The sequence below is a fragment of the Periplaneta americana genome, chromosome 4 (assembly GCF_040183065.1).
Source record: "Periplaneta americana isolate PAMFEO1 chromosome 4, P.americana_PAMFEO1_priV1, whole genome shotgun sequence".
Taxonomy (NCBI): domain Eukaryota; kingdom Metazoa; phylum Arthropoda; class Insecta; order Blattodea; family Blattidae; genus Periplaneta; species Periplaneta americana.
In genome coordinates, this window is record NC_091120.1 from 70,678,670 (window position 1) to 70,699,576 (window position 20,907).

Below are 20,907 nucleotides of genomic sequence, written 5' to 3' on the forward strand. Positions count from 1 at the left end.
CTTCCAATATTTTGCCTAAATTATTAGTTACAATTTATCTTTTAGTCGCTAAACTGCTTGATCATCAGTAAATAAAATGGTAGGGGAAACTCGGCTAATTCCGCAGTAGTGCATATATGATTTTACTGCGGCTTTACAATAGAGTGAACGTAAGTTTTGAGACGCTGTCAACAGGAGGCATGTCCTCTGCAGTGCTATAGAAAAAAGTCAAGGATATTGGTGGACACCTCTGTCGGCAATACAGTGAAACATCGAAAGTTGACTGTTTTTCGTGTTTTGCTACATAGCTGTGAAGAAAGTGAGCATTCTTACATATAAATTGTTCCTTTTATGTTAGTTTCATAATGTATTTCATAATTATTTACTACTGTGGAATTAGCCAAGTCCTATTGCGGATTTATCCGCACTGTTGCGGAATTACCCGAGTTGTTCTTTTTCAACTGTAATGTATCTATAAGTAAATATATTTGCATTTTAATAGGTCTCTTTATCTCATTTGGTAAATGAAGGTTTCGTCCATGTCTACATAACTTGATAATATTTTTCGATAAACATTTTGATAATAACATGATAGATTTACTTCTTAATATTGCGGAATTAGCCGAGTCTCCCCTATATAAAACATTTTAATCCGTTCCTTAAAGAAAATCTGCCATTGTTTTAGGACTTCATCAATATTTATCATAAAAAGATATGCACAAGATGGCATTCCTAGTTAACTCTCTGATCCACCTCTTCTGCCCAGTACGTTATATTTTCTCCGGTGTTTTTTTTTTCTTATAGGAACTTTGTAGTGATGTAATCAAATTATCAGAATATCCCTTTTATACATTATGGTATTATGGACCACAGCTTATCTCAGAGGACACCATCGAAGGCTTTTACATGGTCATCGAATAATATACATATAGCCTATGCAGATGAAATTCTGACTAGTTTTGAATTAGCCATCACAATTTACTGATGCTGTATTTACTGGCTTGCCTGTGAATCTTCGTGACTGTATAACTTCTCAAATTGTAGAAAGAATTAAATGACTTTACACAGAGTATCCGAAAAATGCCTGATAAACAAAATACAATAAAACGATATTAACTACTTGGTGTTCTACATAAGTAGTAGCGTTTCTGGGTTAAATCATTATTTTGATGAATATGCACATGTATGTTTGAAAACTGTCTATAGTATTTTATCAAAGACATTTTCAATTGAAAAAGTTATTCAGTGTAGGAATACAAGGCCGACGAAAAATGACTGACAAATTTTGTCAGGGACACTCTATCAGAGGCAGAATTCTTTTACTTATAGTAGATCTATGAAAGCGGGAGAAACAGTTTCATATCCATCCCGGAAGAAGCCATACTAACGATTTTTATTGTCCTTTAAAACCCACTGCTCTCTGCCGAGTTTAAAACCTCGAACCTCAGATTCAACGGCCAACATGCTAACTGCGATCCCACAGAGGACGATAGTGTTAGCGTAGAAGTTTCCAAATGCTCAGAGAGCAGACTTGTCTTCACTTTATAATCCTATTGCATCTTCATGAAGATGTATCTTTTTTTAATGTAGACCTAAGGCAAAATGTGGTTCATGCATTATGGAACACTGACTGATTTACTACGCATTGTAGTGTCATGCTGATAATTTTGTTTCTGGAAAATAGACAGGCCGTGGTGCAGCAATTGAGAGACCTCCTTCCTAACTGGCTATTAATCCACTGTATTTCTTCTTGTGGAAACATGTTAGATCTTTAATAGTATTGCTTTCTGTAAAAGTTCCACTACACATATTCGAATTGCTTGTATAGAGCAAACACAGCTTCCTTTCAGGACTTCAACTTCCTTCACTGCTTCTGAAAATCTTGATTAAGTATTAAAGTTGGTTACGGTACCTATTCATTCTGAGCTGCGGCCGGGCCTGGGTTGGATACTCTTGGGCAGATCACCTGGTTGAGTTTTTCCGAGATTTTCCCTAACCACAATGCGAAATTAATGTAATCATCTGAGTACAACGAATTCTCGGTTTCATCTCGTTAAATACTATCTCATTATCACCAATATCATCATCACCACCATCAACATCAGGGTTAGGGACGTTCCATCACCACTACAAAATATTGATCTCCTCCATCATGCTCTAGGTCTCACCATATTTCTTCTTTCTCTGGGAGAACAGTTTACTCGTTACGTTATATGTGGAATTCGATTTTATATCACACAATTAGCATTTGAAATGTAGATATGGAGAAGAATGGAACGTGTGAAGTGGACGGACAGAATACGAAATGAAGCTGTGTTGGAAAGAGTGGATGAAGAAAGAATGATACTGAAAATGATCAGGAAGAGAAAAGGAATTGGTTGGGTCACTGGCTGAGAAGAAACTGCCTACTGAAGGATGCACTGGAAGGAGTGGTGAACGGGGAAAGAGTTCGGAGTAGAAGAAGGTATCAGATGATAGGTGACATTAAGATATGTGGATCATATGAGGAAACAAAGAGGAAGGCAGAAAATAGGAAATATTGGAGAAAGCTGGATTTGCAGTGAAAGACCTGCCCTTGGACAGAACACTAAATGAATGAATGAATGAATGAATGAATGAATGAATGAATGAATGAATGAATGAATGAATCATACAAGTAAGTGTTCTCCCCAGTTTATTCTGCGATCTTTTATTTCTGCGTTGAAATTCTCCACACCAACCTCATTTCATACATATTCACTTTTTTTCCGTCTAGTGTCACTACTGCTATAGATCTCCAGAATTATATATCTCTACATTCTATTCCTTTCCTTCCCCTTTGTATTACGGTCCACGTATTGAAACGATATACATAAAAGCTTGGATGTCCATCGTTTTGTAAAACATTATTCGAGTTTGTTTTATTGTTGTTTTACTTTAATTTATTTTAATTGTAGCACATCCAAAATAATTGCTATTTCATTAATTTGTTTTCCATATCTATATACTTAGTCCAGATATTTTATAGCTAAAGTAGTTAAAAACGTTAACTTCCAATTATTTTAATATATATCACCGTTTCGAATCTTCTAGGAGTTAAACCAATCAAATCTATGACTTTCATTTTACTTAAAGATATATTAAAGTTAAAATCTTCTGTTATTTTCATAGTTTACATGTAGCCATTTGTAGATCGTCTATTGAGTCTACCAAAATGATCAGGTCATCGGCAAATAAAATGAAATTCAAATCGGTCTTTATTAATTATTAAATTTTTATTAAAAATATACCGCCTTTTTCTTACTGCTTTGTCTAAGTTAAGATTGAAACATAACAGTTCTATCGACGTAAAATAACTTGGTGCAACGTCGTTAAGTAAGACATATGATTGTTTCTATGCATCCGTGTCTATGGGACACATTTGCGGGAGGGTTTTGATAGGGCTCATGAAGTAAATGGTTTCATGAAAGCTTTATTCTATCTGGTTTACCTATATGTGTATCAATATTGACTGGAAACCAAAAGTAACGACGAAGAGGCAGTAAGATGTTATACTTTCACGGTACGTTGTGAGGAATACTTTAGAATTATCAAACTTATCTTGGAGTTCAATATTTCTCACGTTCTGGAAATACAACTTCCACCATATGGGATTAAATTCAAAACTGATAGTCCTATTCTTCTGGGTCTGGCATGCCTGACGTGGCCCAGTTGTTTGAAGACCGTAAGTAGTTTCCAAACGTCAGAGACAGAATAATTCTTCACGAGGATAGATCACTTCCTTGATCACTTTTCAAACAAATCTGAAAGCACAAATTTGTATGAGGACTTTGAGCAGTGTTTCACATCAGTAGTTGTAAGGAGTACTTGGCGGTGAAATTGCACGTGTTTCAACAACTCGGGGGGGGGTTTTCGGATTATCCTGATCATATGGTTACGCAGTCACGTTCACCATGGCTGCAGGACACAATCTCGTGCGGAACTTGTGTATTTCGCGGTTGAGCGGTTTTTTTTGTTTCCATCCTTCCACATCATCTGCTATATGGTAATAGAGGTACTGCTATTCAGTTTCTTTTGAGAATGTAAGATATAAAATTACACACTTAAATCTTTAATGTTCCTGTTCTTGAACAGGTTGCCCAAAATCTTCCATCAAGAAGGGAATCTTGCAAAATATCAGATCGAAACTCTTCTAGAGAAGTCCCCCTACATGGGAACCTAACTATAAAGAAATAGATATAAAAGTCAGATGTTACTACGAACTCTAAGACTTAAAGATATCTCCCGAAATAGATTAAAAGCTGGACTTAAATTAGCCTTTTTATTTAGCTCCTTGGAGCACACGTACTTGATACAACCCTAATAATCCTCTACCTTATCAGGTAGAGCTGCAAACCAAGTAAACAAACATTCTGTCTTCGAGCTTCTGTATTATACAGTAGAATTCCTCGTATCCGGCAACTGTGGGACAAAGCCAGTGCCGAATAACTGATTTTGCCGGATAATCGGAAAATACGTTTATAGGTTATGTAAAGACATACTGTACAGCACAAACATTCTTTTCCATGTTTGAAATTTAGCAATTTTCATATAGATAGGCTATTTAAAAGTAAAGTTTTGAAATAAATACAATGTTTATTTTTAGTCCTGAATATGGTAATGTGCATTCATCAGTTCATAATTATTGTAATACAGTAATACATAACAGCGTAAAAAATACAAAACGTTTTCGTAACCTTATGACAATTTTAAATGGCGGTCATGTGAGTCATGTGACGTAAAGAGTAGTGTAGCCGAACTATGAAGACGAAATAGCGCTCAATGATTTCAGCGTAAGAGCATTTCGCTTGCGCTTCGCGGAATCCATTGTGCAACAGCAGCGCTTAACGGTAATAGTTATGATACTAACCATCACTCGAATGAAATTTCTGCGCGTTGCAAGAATAGAGAATTTCACACTTTCATATTTAGACTCATCCAACACCCCTTCGAAACGGGCGAGTTCAAGCGGTAAATTGAAAGATATCGTCTCTACGCATTGTTTGCAAGATCCAAGTGACAGTTTAGTGACGCTACTCGATATACTCCAGGGACATAACGGGTTTCTTTGTCTATGTTTTCGCGCGTGAACAATGTAAAGAGTAAACACAATATGTGGCATGTACGATCTACGAAAACCACCCACATCTTCTTCCAACTCTTCCCCTTTGCATAAATGACTTTTTTTTTGTCTAGCCAAAAGTGCCGTTGTTTTGGTATTGCCCGTTATTTCGGTGCCGGATGCGAGGGACTTTACTGTGTTCGATTTTCAATGGCAGAAAAAGTAAAAAATTCCTCGCAAATATTCGTTGAGATCACAAGATAAAGTTCATACTAGATACAAATCTGTCTTAGCTTTAGCATAATGAACGACCTCTCTAACGACAAGAAGCAAAAATATTGAAGTAATTCTACTCTTAGAGCGTAATATCAAACATTAATTAAAAAAAAAACAACAATTCTGTAACGTAGGCCTATAACTTGATTAGCAGTTAGCTTTATCATGACTCATGTGCAAACTTCTAAAACAGAAGGAGGTTTGAATGTGGAGTGCAAGATTCTTGTAAGCTCATCGTCTTAATCCTACATACAAATTGCAAGTACATTTTATTGCCCAGACATGAAACATGTACGGTATTGTCAAAATATGTGAAGTGGAAATTGGTGATAAAACTTTTAAAAATCATTAGCATAGGCCTAATAATAATAATCTTGTATCTTATATAAGCGTACAGTGATGTTCATAAATGAGAAAAATTTCGCCATATCTTCCATCATTGCCAAAAAATATACATTTCAGTTTGAAATAAATGATATTAAATTTATAGCTCTAATAGACATTCATTAAATAACATTTTCATATTTAATGTTATTGGTCTTAAAATCAAACAAATACGAATAACAAATAGTAGAATTTTCCTTCATGCATATACTAATATTTACAGGTATTCATATATTATATTAAATATCATTATTCCAGTGCGTTACTGAAGTGTTTTCAGAACATGGGATGAGTGGTAGCAAGACGAAGGAGAATAAAGTGCAATAGATTTGCTGATGATATGGAGTTGTTAGCAAAAAAAGGAGGTTACACTAAAGTATATGCTACTGGTGCTAAAAGACAGCTGTAAGCGATATGACATGAAGATAAATGCAAAACAAGGCAAATACCATGGTTATCGGAAGAAAAACAGAGAAGGTAAAGGTGCGAATTCGAAATAAGACAATAGAAGAAGTGGACAGCTTCAAGTACTTGGGATGTATTATAAATAGTAACATGAGCTGCTGCCAGGAAGTCAAAAAAGGAGGATAGCAACGGCAAAGGAAGTATTTAATATTAAAAAGAGTATCATCTGCGACCTCTGCATAAAGAACTAAGGAAGAGACTAGTGAAGTATCATGTGTGGAGTAAGGCATTGTATGAGGCAGAAACATGGACAACATGGACGTTACTACGAAGTGAAGACTGGAAGCATTTGAAATGTGAATATGGAGAAGAATGGAGCATATGAAATGGACGGACAGAACAAGAAATGCAGATTTGCTAGAAAGAGTAGGTGAAGCAAGAATAATGCTAAAACTGATCAGGAAGAGAAAAAGAAATCGACTGGGTTACTAGCTGAGAAGAAACTGTCTATGAAAGGGTTCACAGGAAGAAATGGTGAACGAAAGAAAAGTCCGGGGCAGGAGAAGATATCAGATGATAAACAACATTAAGATATGATGAGTCAACTGCAAGAATAATGGATGTCACTTTCTTGTCGAATATGAACCAAGACTGTCAATGCATAGCTTAAGACATATAGAATGTACATACAGAGTTATATGGTATTAACACCGATAGTCATTGTCCAGTAATGATCGGAAAATCACAGTTAAGCTTTGAGCGTTAAGCATTTCAAACTTTCAATTGCTTCTCCTGCAAAATGTATTCCAAATGACATCCATCATTCTTCCAGTGGACTCTTCATATATGGATCATATTATGCGGAGGCTAAGAGGAAAGCAGAAAATAGGAAAGATTGGAGAAAACTGTGTTTGCATTGAAAGACTAGCTCTTGGGCAGAAAGGTACGAATGTACATAGTACATTTACAGTTTTTTTGGCATTTTCCTGTCTGCAACTTATACTGCAGATCTATGTAATTCATTTATTTTAATTTGTTTATATAGTGAGCATGTTTACAATACCTTCGGTATTTTCTCGCGCAAAAACTATATTATATTGTTTGAACTAACAATGGTCGGAAACGAAAGGATCGCTTCCACTCGCGAAAGAAATAGTGAAACCTTTACTCACACAGACCCTTATGTGTGTACAGATGGAGCTCCGTAAGTCCCAGAATGGTGAAGGCGCTATCATTGCGGACTGCGTCGAACTTGGGTATTGTGTAGCTGAATCGACAGATGACACCAAATAGTGAATCACGATAACTACAATAATGTAATTTTCAGATCAATATAAGATGCAGAAGAATGTAGTAATGTGATTTACGAACAGATTGCACCGATCTGAGGAGGCTGCAGAACTCCGGGGTGGGGAGGAACGGAGGGTCGTCTTTGGTTGTTCCACGTGGACTCCTTCGGACGTGGGTGTTGTAGCTAAATCGAAATATGCTAAACAGTGAATCACGATATTTAAAGGAATGCGATCTTAAGGACTTCAACAATCGTCTTCAAAACAAGGAGATCGGTGCAATAATCCTCGGGCTGGTGCAAGTCTTCGGGCCCTAGCAATAAGAAAAACAGGCGACTTTTCTATCTCGCCAATAAAACAATACCTAGTCCACACCTGTGGAGTAACGGAGCGCATCTGGGTGTAAGACCAGGTGGCACGGGTTCAATTCCCGGCCGGGCAATTTATTTGGTTGAGGTTTTTTTCCGGGGGTTTTCGGAGCAATGACCCAATATGAGCAAATGGTGGGTAACTTCCAGTGTTGGACTCCGGACTCATTTCACCGGCATTATGACCTTCATCTCATTCATATGCTAAATAACCTAAGATATTGATAAATCGTCGTAAAATAACCTACTAAAATAAAAAGAAATATCTTATGGAAGTTAGGGAAATTAAAGAAAGCTTCTTGTAGATTATTCAATATCCGACATTCAATAACTTGTCTTGATCATGTGTGCAGAAATTTGCTAGAAATGTAGGCTATAGGGTTGTCCCTAAAAGAGAGAAATAGCTACTTGACAAAATATAATCACAGTCTAATATACAGTCACGAAGCTCAATACGTAGTAAATATGCATCCGTAGATAGTTACTAGCCACTAGGATCGCTAATATCGCCTCATTACAGACAATGCGAAATAGTACCAGCACATTCTCTTGTTCCTAGCACCCTCACAACTCAAGCTTCGTGACTGTATATACTAGACTGTGGTATTATACAATTTGTTTATGCCATTTGCAATGTCTCTTTTATAGATTATTAGTATATATTAAATTTCTGTAGAGTTTAAGAAAATTATTTTCATTCACTTTCATTGATAACTGATTCATCTTATTACCAAGTCGCATCTTCAGAGGAGTGGAAAGTGAGATAGATTGTTGTTGCACTATATCACAGTTTGTTCAACTCCTCGTGCTGATAATCACAAAACAAATCGCCTGATATTTTTTAGATAATTTATAAAGGGGGCGAACGGAGGAAAATATTACGACAAATAGAGGCGCGAGAGGGCCGGTCCAATAAAAGAGAAGAGGGAGGGGACTTTCACAGCCCCTTAATTTCATTTCCTCAAGAATCGGCTATGATAACCAGAAGGTGTGCAGGTGGGCGGTGCATGGATCAAAGGGGCACTGGAAGATGGCGGAACTGGAAGATGCAGCAGCGAAAGTGAAGCAGAGGCGGTCGGTATATAAGACTGGAGCATGCAGTGCTATTAACACAGCTGGACGGGACACGAGATACGACCATGAGACTCGCGGTAAGTCATCACCAGCTTCGCTTCGCGGTGTGGCAAAATTTCAACGTCTCTTCAGCGTTTCTTGGGTTTTAATACTGTCAGTAATGATACATTATTATGAACATAACTAAATACGGGCACGGTACTTCAACCCCTACAAATGGATAAAGAAAATACAAATATGAAAATTATATAAATTTCATAAACTAGGTTCTTATCAAATCATGATCTATAAACGTGGTTCAGGTTTTATAATGGTGTTCCGACTTCATTGCCACCTTATTTCTGGTTCGCCAATATCTCCTATAGGTTGATAAGGTAAAATTTATAAACCATAATAAATAATTACAATACAATAATTATTTTGAAGATGACCCAAAATAGATCGAAACATGTTAACCAGGTACGTTAAAATTTAACACAAGAAAGTTCTTATCGTACGTATTTCGAAGTGATACAGTGTTAAAAGTTGTGTAATCAAGATGAATAATTATTATATTGAAGTCATAAGTTGATAAATTATAATCTACAAATTAAAACCATATGCAATGAAATATAATTAAGTCCCACAAGAAATAATTTGTGCAAGGGTCATGTATTCCACAATTAACAATAATGAAATTGAATCGGATTATAAGTCAGTTAATTGCGTTTTATATCTGTCCGATTGCATAGTAACTCCTAACTAGCCTATACAGTATACTGTTACCACAGTCTAGTATATATGAAGCTTCAGTTGTGAGGGTACTAGGAACAACAGACTGTGCCGGTACTATTTCGCATTGTCTGTGATGAGGCGATAGTAGCGATCCTAGTGGTTAGCAACTATCTATGGACGCATATTTACTACGTATTGAGCTTCGTGACTGTATATACTAGACTGTACTATTACAGCAAACCAAAAATATTACACTTTTGTATTAAAAACTTTCTACAACATACACGAAGAGTAGGCTATACACGCCAGTTACAGATAGTTCATTCTTTTATGGGTATTTACTATTTTTCTAACAGTGATGACTTATTAGTAATTTATGATAAAATTATGCTGGTTGCAGAACTAGATATGTGTATAGTAGACACTTGCTAATCCGGCCATTTCTTGCACAAAGAGGTGCCGGATTACTGAGAGTGCTTAAAATTTCCATTAAATTTAAGGTTATATGCTGCGCCAACGACTTCATTTGCATTTCTAAATCGAAACTAGAACGTTTCACGTGTAGCCGGCATGTATTTAAGCATATAGACTACGTTTATATATAGTATAACACATGGCACTGGTGTCAGTTTCCCAGAAAACTATTACAGTGGAAGTGATAGAAAGTACACTAGGAGGAGGCCGGATTACTGAGAGCCGGATTAGCGAGAATCTAGTGTATTTTTATACTTAATTTCACGCATACCAATGTCAGGTCATTTTTGTTTTATTAACATGTCACTTTTTTAGTTTCACACATTTTATAACATTTTACTTTTTAACGATTCTCTTTTCACTATTGTTTCAATAATATTTTCAGCATATTTTCGTTAAAACTGGTAAGAAATACGTACTATAGGCCTACTAACTACTCTCCACTAGCGTCATTACGCAAAAAATATAAAAATGTTTTAATGCATGTCTGTATCACAATAATTTCTTTAACATATGTTTTTCGAATTCGAATTTTAGGCCATTTTTCTATAGTCAACACATAATTGTCACTTTTATTTCAGTTTCACACACCTTGTTACTTTTTATAAGTTATGTAGCCTGTATATTTTCTATAAATTGAAGGTTTCTTTGTACTTTTGTTCCAATAACTTTTTTTAGCATAAAGGCTGCTTCACAATAAACCGGAAACGTAAACGACGACGAGAACAAAAACGGAAATAATGTTAAAATAAATGCATTTAAATGTGCGCTTCACAATAGTTAATTGTGAATGTTCACATCTAAATACATTTATTTTAACAATATTTCCGTTCTCGTTCTCGTTGTCGTTTCCGTTCCCGGTTTACTGAGGACCAGCCTTAATACGTCCATCAGAAATAAGTTGCTAAATCTACGAAGCTGATATCGTTATGCAACTATATGAAAATGCTACTTCTGATGGGAATACGTCTTTAAAATCAAACCGACTGTGGGCTACCAGGAGAAAAACTTCGATATAACTATGTAACGTTTACAGGGTGATCCATTCCGACACCTTAATTTCGTCACTAATACCACTATTGAAATAAATTTGGTCTAGTTCGATTGGGTATACTACTACGATGCGAGCATGGACTTTGGTGGGGCCTGCGGCAACTGGCACCCATTTTGGATGTGCGCGAAAATTTCGTGACAGTAGGCCGATAGCCTATCTCGCGATACCAATACAGCCACATCCATTTTTTTAAGGCTCCGCTATTTCTACTATTTAAGGTTTGATGTACAGTATCATTCCGTAGGGCTAACGGCTTCGAAGCTGGGTACCTGGTTCTAATGAAGTGCATTGGTAGCAATTTAAAACATGGGGGCATGAGATAGTTACTCTGCCTGCCATAAAAATTCACTTCAATTAAATCCCCAAGGTTAAAAAAAAATCATTCCGTGTAGGACCTGGTAATTTAGAATATTTCCTTTGTAAGACCACTCTTGTTAAATTATCGGTTGTTCTGTATGGTTATGAAATTTAGACTCTTACTTTAAGAGAGGAACAGAGGTTAAGGGTGTTTGAGAATAAGGTGCTTAGGAAAATATTTGGGGCTAAGAGGGATGAAGTTACAGGAGAATGGAGAAAGTTATACAACGCAGAACTGCACGCATTGTATTCTTCACCTAACATAATTAGGAACATTAAATTCAGACGTTTGAGATGGGCAGGGCATGCAGCACGTATGGGTGAATTTATAAAAGCATATAGAGTGAGGGGAAAAGATCTTTGGGGAAGCCAAGGCGCAGATGGGAGGATAATATTAAAATACATTTTAGGGAAGTGGGATATGATGGTAGAGACTGGATTAATCTTGCACAGGATAGGGACTGATGGCGGGCTTATGTGAGGGCGGCAATGAATCTCGGGGTTCCTTAAAATCAATTTTTAATTAAGTACGACCAATCTTAGGTCCCCCTGCAGTAGGCAGACCTACTATTCGAATTCGAATATTATCCCACTTTTACTTTATCACTGACTTTAAATACTGAAGTGTTGCATATGTTCATAGCGTTTTTCTGTGCTTTCATTCGTCTGCTGTCCATGTTTCCATAGCAACAAAGTATTTATTTAAGCTACGAAGAATATGCAATAGTATCCGAGTTCATAATAAGCTTTTATCTACTGAAGTGGCATCATGTTTTGTAGTGTGTAATGGAAATAATGCTTGTAGTAATGTTTATACTTTTATGTGCAGAATCAATATTCCTCTCGACCATAGTCCATGCATCACACAGTGAATTTACAAGTATAAAATCTTTCTCGTAGACATCCCTCTTCATCGGCGCCCTGCTTGCCTTCGCCGCAAGCGAGGAAGCCCCGAAGAAGGCCGAAGCCAAGGAAAAAAAGCAGGATAAACGAGGACTGGTTGGACTAGGAGGTGGAGGCGGCGGAGGCGGAGGCGGTCACGGAGGCGGCTTCGAAATCGGTTACGGAGGAGGTCTCGATAGCGGCTACGGAGGCAGCATTGGTGGCGGCGGATTTGGACACGGTCTTAGTCTTGGAGGCGGCGGATTTGGACACGGCCTTAGTCTTGGAGGCGGAGGTTATGGAGGTGATCTCGGAGGCGGAAGTTATGGAGGCGGTCTTGGAGGCGGAAGCTATGGAGGCGGAGGCTACGGAGGAGGCGGCTTCGGAGGCGGACTTGGGGGTGGATTTGGTGGCGGTGTTGGCCACCAGGTGGCGCAAGTCAAAGCCATCACTGTTACAAAGGAGGTACCCGTACCAGTGCCACAGCCCTACCCCGTCCACGTGGAGAAGAAAGTGCCTTACCCCGTCAAGGTTCCTGTCGCCGTCCCTGTAGAGAAGCCCTATCCAGTCCATGTTCCTAAGCCATACCCTGTCTACGTAGAGAAGAAAGTCCCTTATCCTGTCGAGAAGCCTGTTCCTTACCCAGTCAAGGTTCCTGTCAAAGTTCCAGTCCCTCAGCCTGTCCCTGTGCATATTCCAAAACCAGTCGCTGTCCCTGTTCCGAAGCCTGTAGCAGTACCCGTCCCTCACCCAGTTGTAGTGCAGAAATCTGTACCTGTATTTGTTAAAAGCGACTCCGGCTACGGCGGAGGCCTTGGAGGAGGATCTGGAGGATTCGGAGATCTCGGAGGTCATGGAGGTTCCATCAGCTTCGGTCACAGCGGTCTCGGAGGTGGAGCTCTCAGTCTTGGAGGCCACGGTTTCGAAGGAGGTTCTCTTAGTCTCGGTGGCCACGGATTAGGAGGAGGATCCATTAGCCTCGGAGGTCACGGCGGTCTTGGCGGAGGATATAGTGGAGGCTATGGTGGTGACATTGGCGGATACCACCATGGCTGAATTAACATTTTAAAACCCAAGCTTTTGTGATGAATTCCATTACGCTAAAAATGTGATATTTCTGTTTTGTTCTTATACCTATTTTTGTATTCCGCACTTGTAAATAAACCGCCAAAGAGTGATTTATAAATCAAGAGTTTTAATTGACATCGAATCCTTTTCACTCCACAGCTTACAGACAAGTTTATATCGTAGTGTTATTATTACTTATTATTTGAGTATTTCGTTCAGATTTAGCACCTACGAGTTCATTCTACCGAAAATTACTCATTAAATATTAAAGTAACCTAGTTCTTACTGAAGTGGACTAAAATATTTAGTGTCACGAACGTTAACACATAAGGAGAAATTATGTGTTGCTTACAGTTTACACGTTTCCTAAAAATCCAGTTCCTCCGTCGTGTTGCGAATGCTTATGTTATTTGTTTTTGTAGTTTACATTCTTAAACTGTCGTTATAAAGACACAAAAAGAAGTCCAGAAATGAACAATTTTAATAGGTTAGTATAATTAATTTTGAATTAATTTACGTAAAACAGCTCCACATATATTTAAATTAGTATCTGGAAAGCCGACCATTCTTCGGTAAATGGGGGCTCAGGATGTAAACAATTTCATACTTTGCAATGAAAGTTTTAAAGATTGCAATACTAAGTCAATAGCATGAAGGTTAATAATATAAACGAATGAGACACAAATTAATTAAGAAAGAATATCGAAACAATGACGAATGATCACTTTTTGTTTCAATTAAGAAGTGAGAACTTTTGAAAAGAAATTTCATTCTTTTCTGAACATAAAACAGAAAACATAATAACGATAAATAAACAATATCTATCTGGAAGACCGAGAAGATACGCTGAGGCATAAACAATTTCATATTTTGCTACGTTCTTTCCAAAGATTCATTCATTCACAGCTTTCTACCCAAGGGCAGGTCTTTCACTGCAAACCTAGCATTATCCAGTATTTTCTGCCTTCCTCTTAAAAGGTACATCAGCAAAGTGCCTGACTGATCATGGTATAAAATCAAATAGGACGGAAATTTCAGCTGTAATCATTGTTTATGGCACCGTAGCTGCCCACAGTGGTAATTATACAATGTTTATGAGCCTAGATGGATCTACTCGTATAATAATGAATACGGAAGTAAACTCATCTATAAATAATAATTATTCTACTAATTTTAGCTCTCCTTACATATACTTAAACATGTTTGTGGGTGTTGATGTAGAAATCCGTTAAGCAAAATTAATGTAAACGACAATAAGCACATTGCATGAAAGATGCATATCTGCAGTTGGGAGTTGAGCAACTGGAATCTTCAGTGCCCCAGATAACATTGACAAGACCTTCAAATGCATCACATTCAACTAGAAAAGTAGCTTTCTTCCAGGCATGCTTAATCATGTTAGTGAATATGGGGGATAAACACATACAGGTAACAACCAATCCACCTGGTGCAACTTCCCTTGTTCAACCTTTGGATGTATACTTTTTCCTTCATTGGAAGTAGTTCACCAAACATTTCTGTGAGAGAATTTTACTTGACAACATTGAAATTGACCTCCAGAGCCGTAACGCTATCATCAACCTCCATGCACTTGCCCCCATATTCACTAACATGATTAAGCATGCCCGGAAGAAAGCTACTTTTCCAGTTGAATTTGATGTCTTTGAAGCTCCTGCCAATGTTATCTGGGAAACTAAAGATTCGAGTTGCTCAACTCCCAACTGCAGAAATGCATCATTCATCCAATGTGTTTATTGTCGTTTACATTTGTGCTTAACGGATTTCTACATCAACACCCACAAACATGTTTAAGTATATGTAAGGACAGCTAAAATTAGTAGAATAATCATTATTAATTTATAGACGAGTTTCCTTCCGTAGTCATTATTATACCAATATCTATCTAGGCTCATAAACATTGTATAATTGCACTATGGGCAACTACAATTGGTAGCCTACCATACACAGTGATTACAGCTGAACTTTCCATCCTATTTGATTTTATACCATTATTAGTCAGACACTTCGCGAATGTACCTTGTTAGCCTCCGTATATGATCCATATATCTTAATGTCGTCCATCACCTGATATATCTTCTTCTGCCACGAAAGGTAGTCATATAACGTCAAAATCATCGAGATGGAGAGGAATCAGAGAACCTTATGCTCTGAAGGTATTCAGCTATGGTATTGAAGTCCTCCATGATGTCAAAGTAAGTGCCACTGTTTTTTATCCATAGTAGAGTTCCACAGCCAATTAAAAATCGCGGCGCTGGAAGCGCGAGAGGTTACACATAGATTCATTCATGTATTACTGCTTCGTAAATCGATTCTTTTTTATTCGAGTTGTAAATTTGCTCCTTATATTTATTTTACTATTAGTAGATTATTATTTCGTAGAAACCAATTTGGTTATTTAACCCTCTAATTAAGATTTTATAAAGTTTAAGGGTCTATTAAATTCCTTTAAATGTATATGTGCTAAGAAGTGAAGGATTGTCGTTAAATAACCAAGTAAAAAAGTAAACAACAGTATCATTGTAATTTGCATGGAGGAAATTCAACAACGAATACTACTGTAGTTCTTCCAAAATTGGTATAATGATGATAATGATAATGATGAATTAACGTTAGTGTAGTGAAAAGGGAAATGAAGTACTCGGAGAAATTCTACATCGCATAGCTGATTTGAACATCAAACCTATTGTAAAAAAGTTCGGAAAATATTACCTATAGAACATGGGATAAATGGACAGCTTCAAATACTTACGGTGTGCTGTAAATAATAATATGAACTGCTGCCAAGAAGTCAAGAGGACAGCAATGGCCAAGGAAGCCAGGAAGAGACTAGTAAAGTGCTTTGTGAGGAGTGTAACATTTTATGGGGAAGAAACATAGTCACTACGACAATATGAAGAGAAACTCCTACTCGAAATGTAGATATGGAAAAGAATGAAGTGTGTGAAATGGACAGAGAGAATAAGGAATGAAGCTGTGTTGGAAAGAGTGGGTGAAGAAAGAGCGATGTTGAAAGTGATCAGGGAGAGAAAAGAAATTGGCCGGGTCAATGACTAAAAGAAACAGCCTACAGAGGGATGCACTGGAAGGAATGGTGAACGAAAGAAAAGTTCGGGGCAGAAGAAGTCACATTATTATTCTTATTATAATTTCTTCCTATTATCTAGCATTATTTGAAATATTTTAACACTCTATGCATATTAGTTTAAATTTGCTACATAGTTTGTATTTCATTGTATAATCTATAATTCACGGTATTTTACTGTTTAATTCATAACTCATGTGTACACGCAACTTTTATAGAGCTCAATGTGTTGTTTCTTATTTACATCTATACACGTTCATACCTACCCCGTTATCTCCTGGTCTAGTTGCTTCATAAGTGATGCCTTGTTGGTATCGTCTGTTGACTGAACAACAACAACAACACGTTCATAAATATCTAGTGCACTTTGTCAGTCTTAGCAGCCTTTAAATAAAGGAACTTTATAAACTGAAATTAAATATAACTTGTAACTTTATTCATATGTATGTATAGCCTACTTTTCGCTTGGTTCGCTCTACCAGATAAAATATATTATTATTATTATTATTATTATTATTATTATTATTATTAATTTTCTTTCTTTTTTTTTAATATTGTGTCATCTACAAGCATTCGCTGAACTTAATACATCAGAACATTGATTCATAATGGGTTTTCTATTGATATGTTTCGGCTTTCAATAAGAATCTTTACGATCTGAATATTACTAATTCTTGGTCTATCCGATTTCATTGTATAACTAACTGAATCAATTCCTTCAAACTTAATTAATGCACTGTAAGAAAGCAAGGTAAAAGGGCCGTCTCTCAGATGAATTTTTGTCTGAAATCTTCTCAATTCGGCAGTGAATTTACTACGAAATTCATAATAACATTGTACCTAGTAAAATATTGTTTGAACATTTAAAATCATTTTCGCAAACTTCATATTTCAAAGCTTAATTTCATTCTAGCGTCATAACAATGGAATCACTAATTTTAGCACGAAATAACGAAATCCCGTTTTCACGAATTCCATAACCACATAATTCATACTGATTGCTTATTTTGTGACTCACGAAGTTTGTTCCATACTCTAGGACAGTGGTCGTCAGCACTCGCTGAAATGGCTAACGGGTAAGCAGTGCATCGTAATATGCCCTGCCGTGCAACAGGAAGAGGGACAGAGCATACCCACAAGCAGCCACAGAAGCACCATAGTGCAGTCTCTTATCTGCGGGTAAGAGAGGCTAGCCCGAGGGTGCACTGTGCTGATGGCCGCTGACCGATCTGATTCCCGACACGATTGTGAAGAAAAAAAAAGTTCATATAGACATATTACATCCGATTTTTAATAGTTTTGGATAAGATCACGCTTCTTCCTTTCGTGAACTGTTCTCTCTCTCTCTCCCTCCCTCTCTCTCTCTGGACGTCTTTAGCTGTGTATGTTACAGCTGATAGCAGCGACAGTGAGTTCAGGGTCAGGGTGAGAGGTAACGCAACACCAGTGTCACCGGTAACTGTATTTACCTAGCATTAGAACAACGAAAGTTAGAGAATGAGGCGCGCGGAGTTCACACTCGGGCGACTTCATGTTGCTGCAGAAGGTGGGGTCTTTTAAAATCGGGTTTAACATAGATTTTTCAGGTAAGTAATAATCTGAATGTTCTTTAATGAATTTATAATACACCCAGTACCATTCTCGTAAATAAATTAAATGCTTAAACCTTCATAACTCCCACGTTTATGTTTAACATTCAGGAGGCTGTAATTCACGCAATTTTAAAAATATGACATATGCTTATACGAATTTTTTTTAATCACAATGATGTCAGAAATTAAACCCTACGATATGGCACAATCTTTGTGAATCATATTCTATATTAATTATTTTCCCTCGGTTCTCAGACTAACAATTATTACGGAACAAAATGAGTAAACAGTTTTTAGGAAACAAAGGAAAATATCATGGGTAATACACGGGGAACAAGAATTCAGATTAAGATATAACACTGTACAGATCTAAACTTTCTATTCTGTCATAGAAAGATGTCCGAGACATAACACAATTCTGATTTCTTGTTCTGAAATAATAGTAGCACACATAAAAAATAAAGTTTATTGGGCATAATGTAACAGGTGCTGTAACATTATTTACAAAACATAACAAATATAAAAAAAAACAAATAGCTTTAAATATGACACAAAACGTTTGCATTATTTGCCTATGTCATTGCTAAATAATGCAACATTTTTATGTAATAAATATTAGCGAAATGGAATGACATGGCAATTCCTTGCGAAAGTTGTCCTCAACCTGCAAGCATAGTGATGCCAGCGAGAGGCATAAATGAGGCAAGAAAAATGGAGAATCAGCATACAGAAACGACCGATGACCAAGTTGAGAGATACGATTATAATATGGCTACAAGGAGACATAGAGAAACGCGCAGGGAAATCAGAAAGGAACCGAAACAGAGAACCTAAAAGAGAGAGTAAGAATGAAAAAAATATCGTAACGAGTGGAGAAGCTCATAAAGGGAGATAGTCAGTGAAGTAAATAATAAAAACAATGAAGAAAAAGTGTAGATAATTATGATAACAAGTAAATAAAGAAATATGACAAAGAAGATGGCGATGAAGATAAGAATAAAGAAAAACAAGACGAATGCTTCCATAAATACGAAGATAAACATTAATATGTAAGTAAATATGAGAAAGATGAAGGTGACGCAACTAAACTTAATGTATGCTGTAAAAATATTGATAAGATGATAAAAAAAGTTTAAAAGACAAACACGAAAAAGATGAAGGCAAATAAAATTTGAGAAAATACTAATAGTGATGTGTTGTTGATAAGAGAATTAAGAAGTAAAATGTAAAAAATAATAATCAAATGCAGGAGCTGAGAAAGTATTAGACGAATAAGATTGTGATGTGATTTTGATGGTAATGCAGAAGAAAATTGGAAGATAATTACAATGAAAGAGAAGAAGATGACAATACATAAAAATCACAAGATGGCAAAATAAGGTACTAGTAATGATTAAGAATAAAATTACAATACACAAAAGTATATCAGTATGGTAAAACATAACGTGACAAATAAAATATTAGATGATAATCATATGAACATTGTAAAGGAAAGAGGAACATAAGTAAAAATAAAATGACAAAGAGCAAAAACAATATGATAGGAATATGAAAATAATGAATAAAACTATAATATCGATGAATGAGAATGAAATGAAAATGAATATGAATGAGATGAAAAATGAATAAGAATAAGATGACAATGAATACTAATAAGATGACAAATGAACAAGAATAAGATGACAATGAATAAGAATAAGAGATCAACGAGTAAGATTAAGATGATAATGAATATATATAAAGTGGCAAAGAATAAGTTAATTATAAAAATAAGAAAATGACAATGAATAACATTAAGATGACACTGAATGAACGTAAAAGCAACAATAAACTTAAGTAAGAAGGTGGTAGTCAATGAAACTAAGAAGAGAGACGATAAACAAAAATAAGACGATGACTAAAAATTAAATGATGACAATGAATGAAAATAAGATGATAATGGAGAGAAGTAAGGTATCAATGAATAAAAATATAAAGATGACAATGGATGAAAATAACATGAAAAGGGTGGAAATCAGATTGAAATGAGTAAAGTAAAAATAATGCTATGAATATGAATAAGTAGACAATTATTAAAATAAGATGACTATGAATAGAAATAAGATGGTGGTAAATGAAACTGGGAAGGTAGCATTGCACAAAAATAAGAATATGGCAATGAATAAAATTGAAAATATGACTAAGCAAATGCAATGAATAGAAATAAAAGATGACAATGTATACAAGTAAGAAGGCAATGACTTTAAAAAAGAAGGCAATGATGAAAAGAAGAATCAATGAATGAAAAAAGGGAACAATAAATGGAATTAAGACGGCAATGAATGCATGAAAACGAAAAGAGGACAATGAATATAAAAAGGCAATGAATAGAAGACAACGAAAAAAAATAAGAAGACAACAATGAATAAAAATAAGATTACTGTGAACATTAATAAGAAGATGACAATGAATAAAAATAAACTGATGAAAATGAATAGAAATAAGAAGGTAACAATGAATAAAAATAAAAAGATGACAATTAATAGGAATAAGGTAATGAATAGAAATGAGACGGCAATGAATAAAAGAAGGGAACAATGAATAAAAATGATGACAAATAAAAGTAAGAAGGTAATGAATGGAAGTAGGTAGACAATGAATAAAGTAAGAAGAGGACAAAGAATAAAAATAGAAAGACAATGAAAAAAGTAAGAAAGGGCAATGAGTAAAAATTAAAGATGACAATGAATAAAAATAAAAGGATAACAATGAATAAAAATAAAAATATGACAATGAATAAAAATGAGATGGCACTGAATAAAAATAAAA

General features: G+C 36.0%; 1 protein-coding gene across 1 annotated transcript; it reads left to right on the forward strand.

The window, feature by feature from the left end:
* Positions 1-8,804: 8,804 nt before the first annotated feature.
* LOC138697870 (uncharacterized) lies at positions 8,805-13,522 on the forward strand. The gene is made up of 2 exons (XM_069823454.1): positions 8,805-8,932; positions 12,355-13,522. Exons 1-2 carry the CDS (start codon positions 8,921-8,923, stop codon positions 13,390-13,392), a joined length of 1,050 nt encoding a protein of 349 aa, XP_069679555.1. The 5' UTR covers positions 8,805-8,920; the 3' UTR covers positions 13,393-13,522.
* The last annotated feature ends 7,385 nt before the right edge of the window (positions 13,523-20,907 follow it).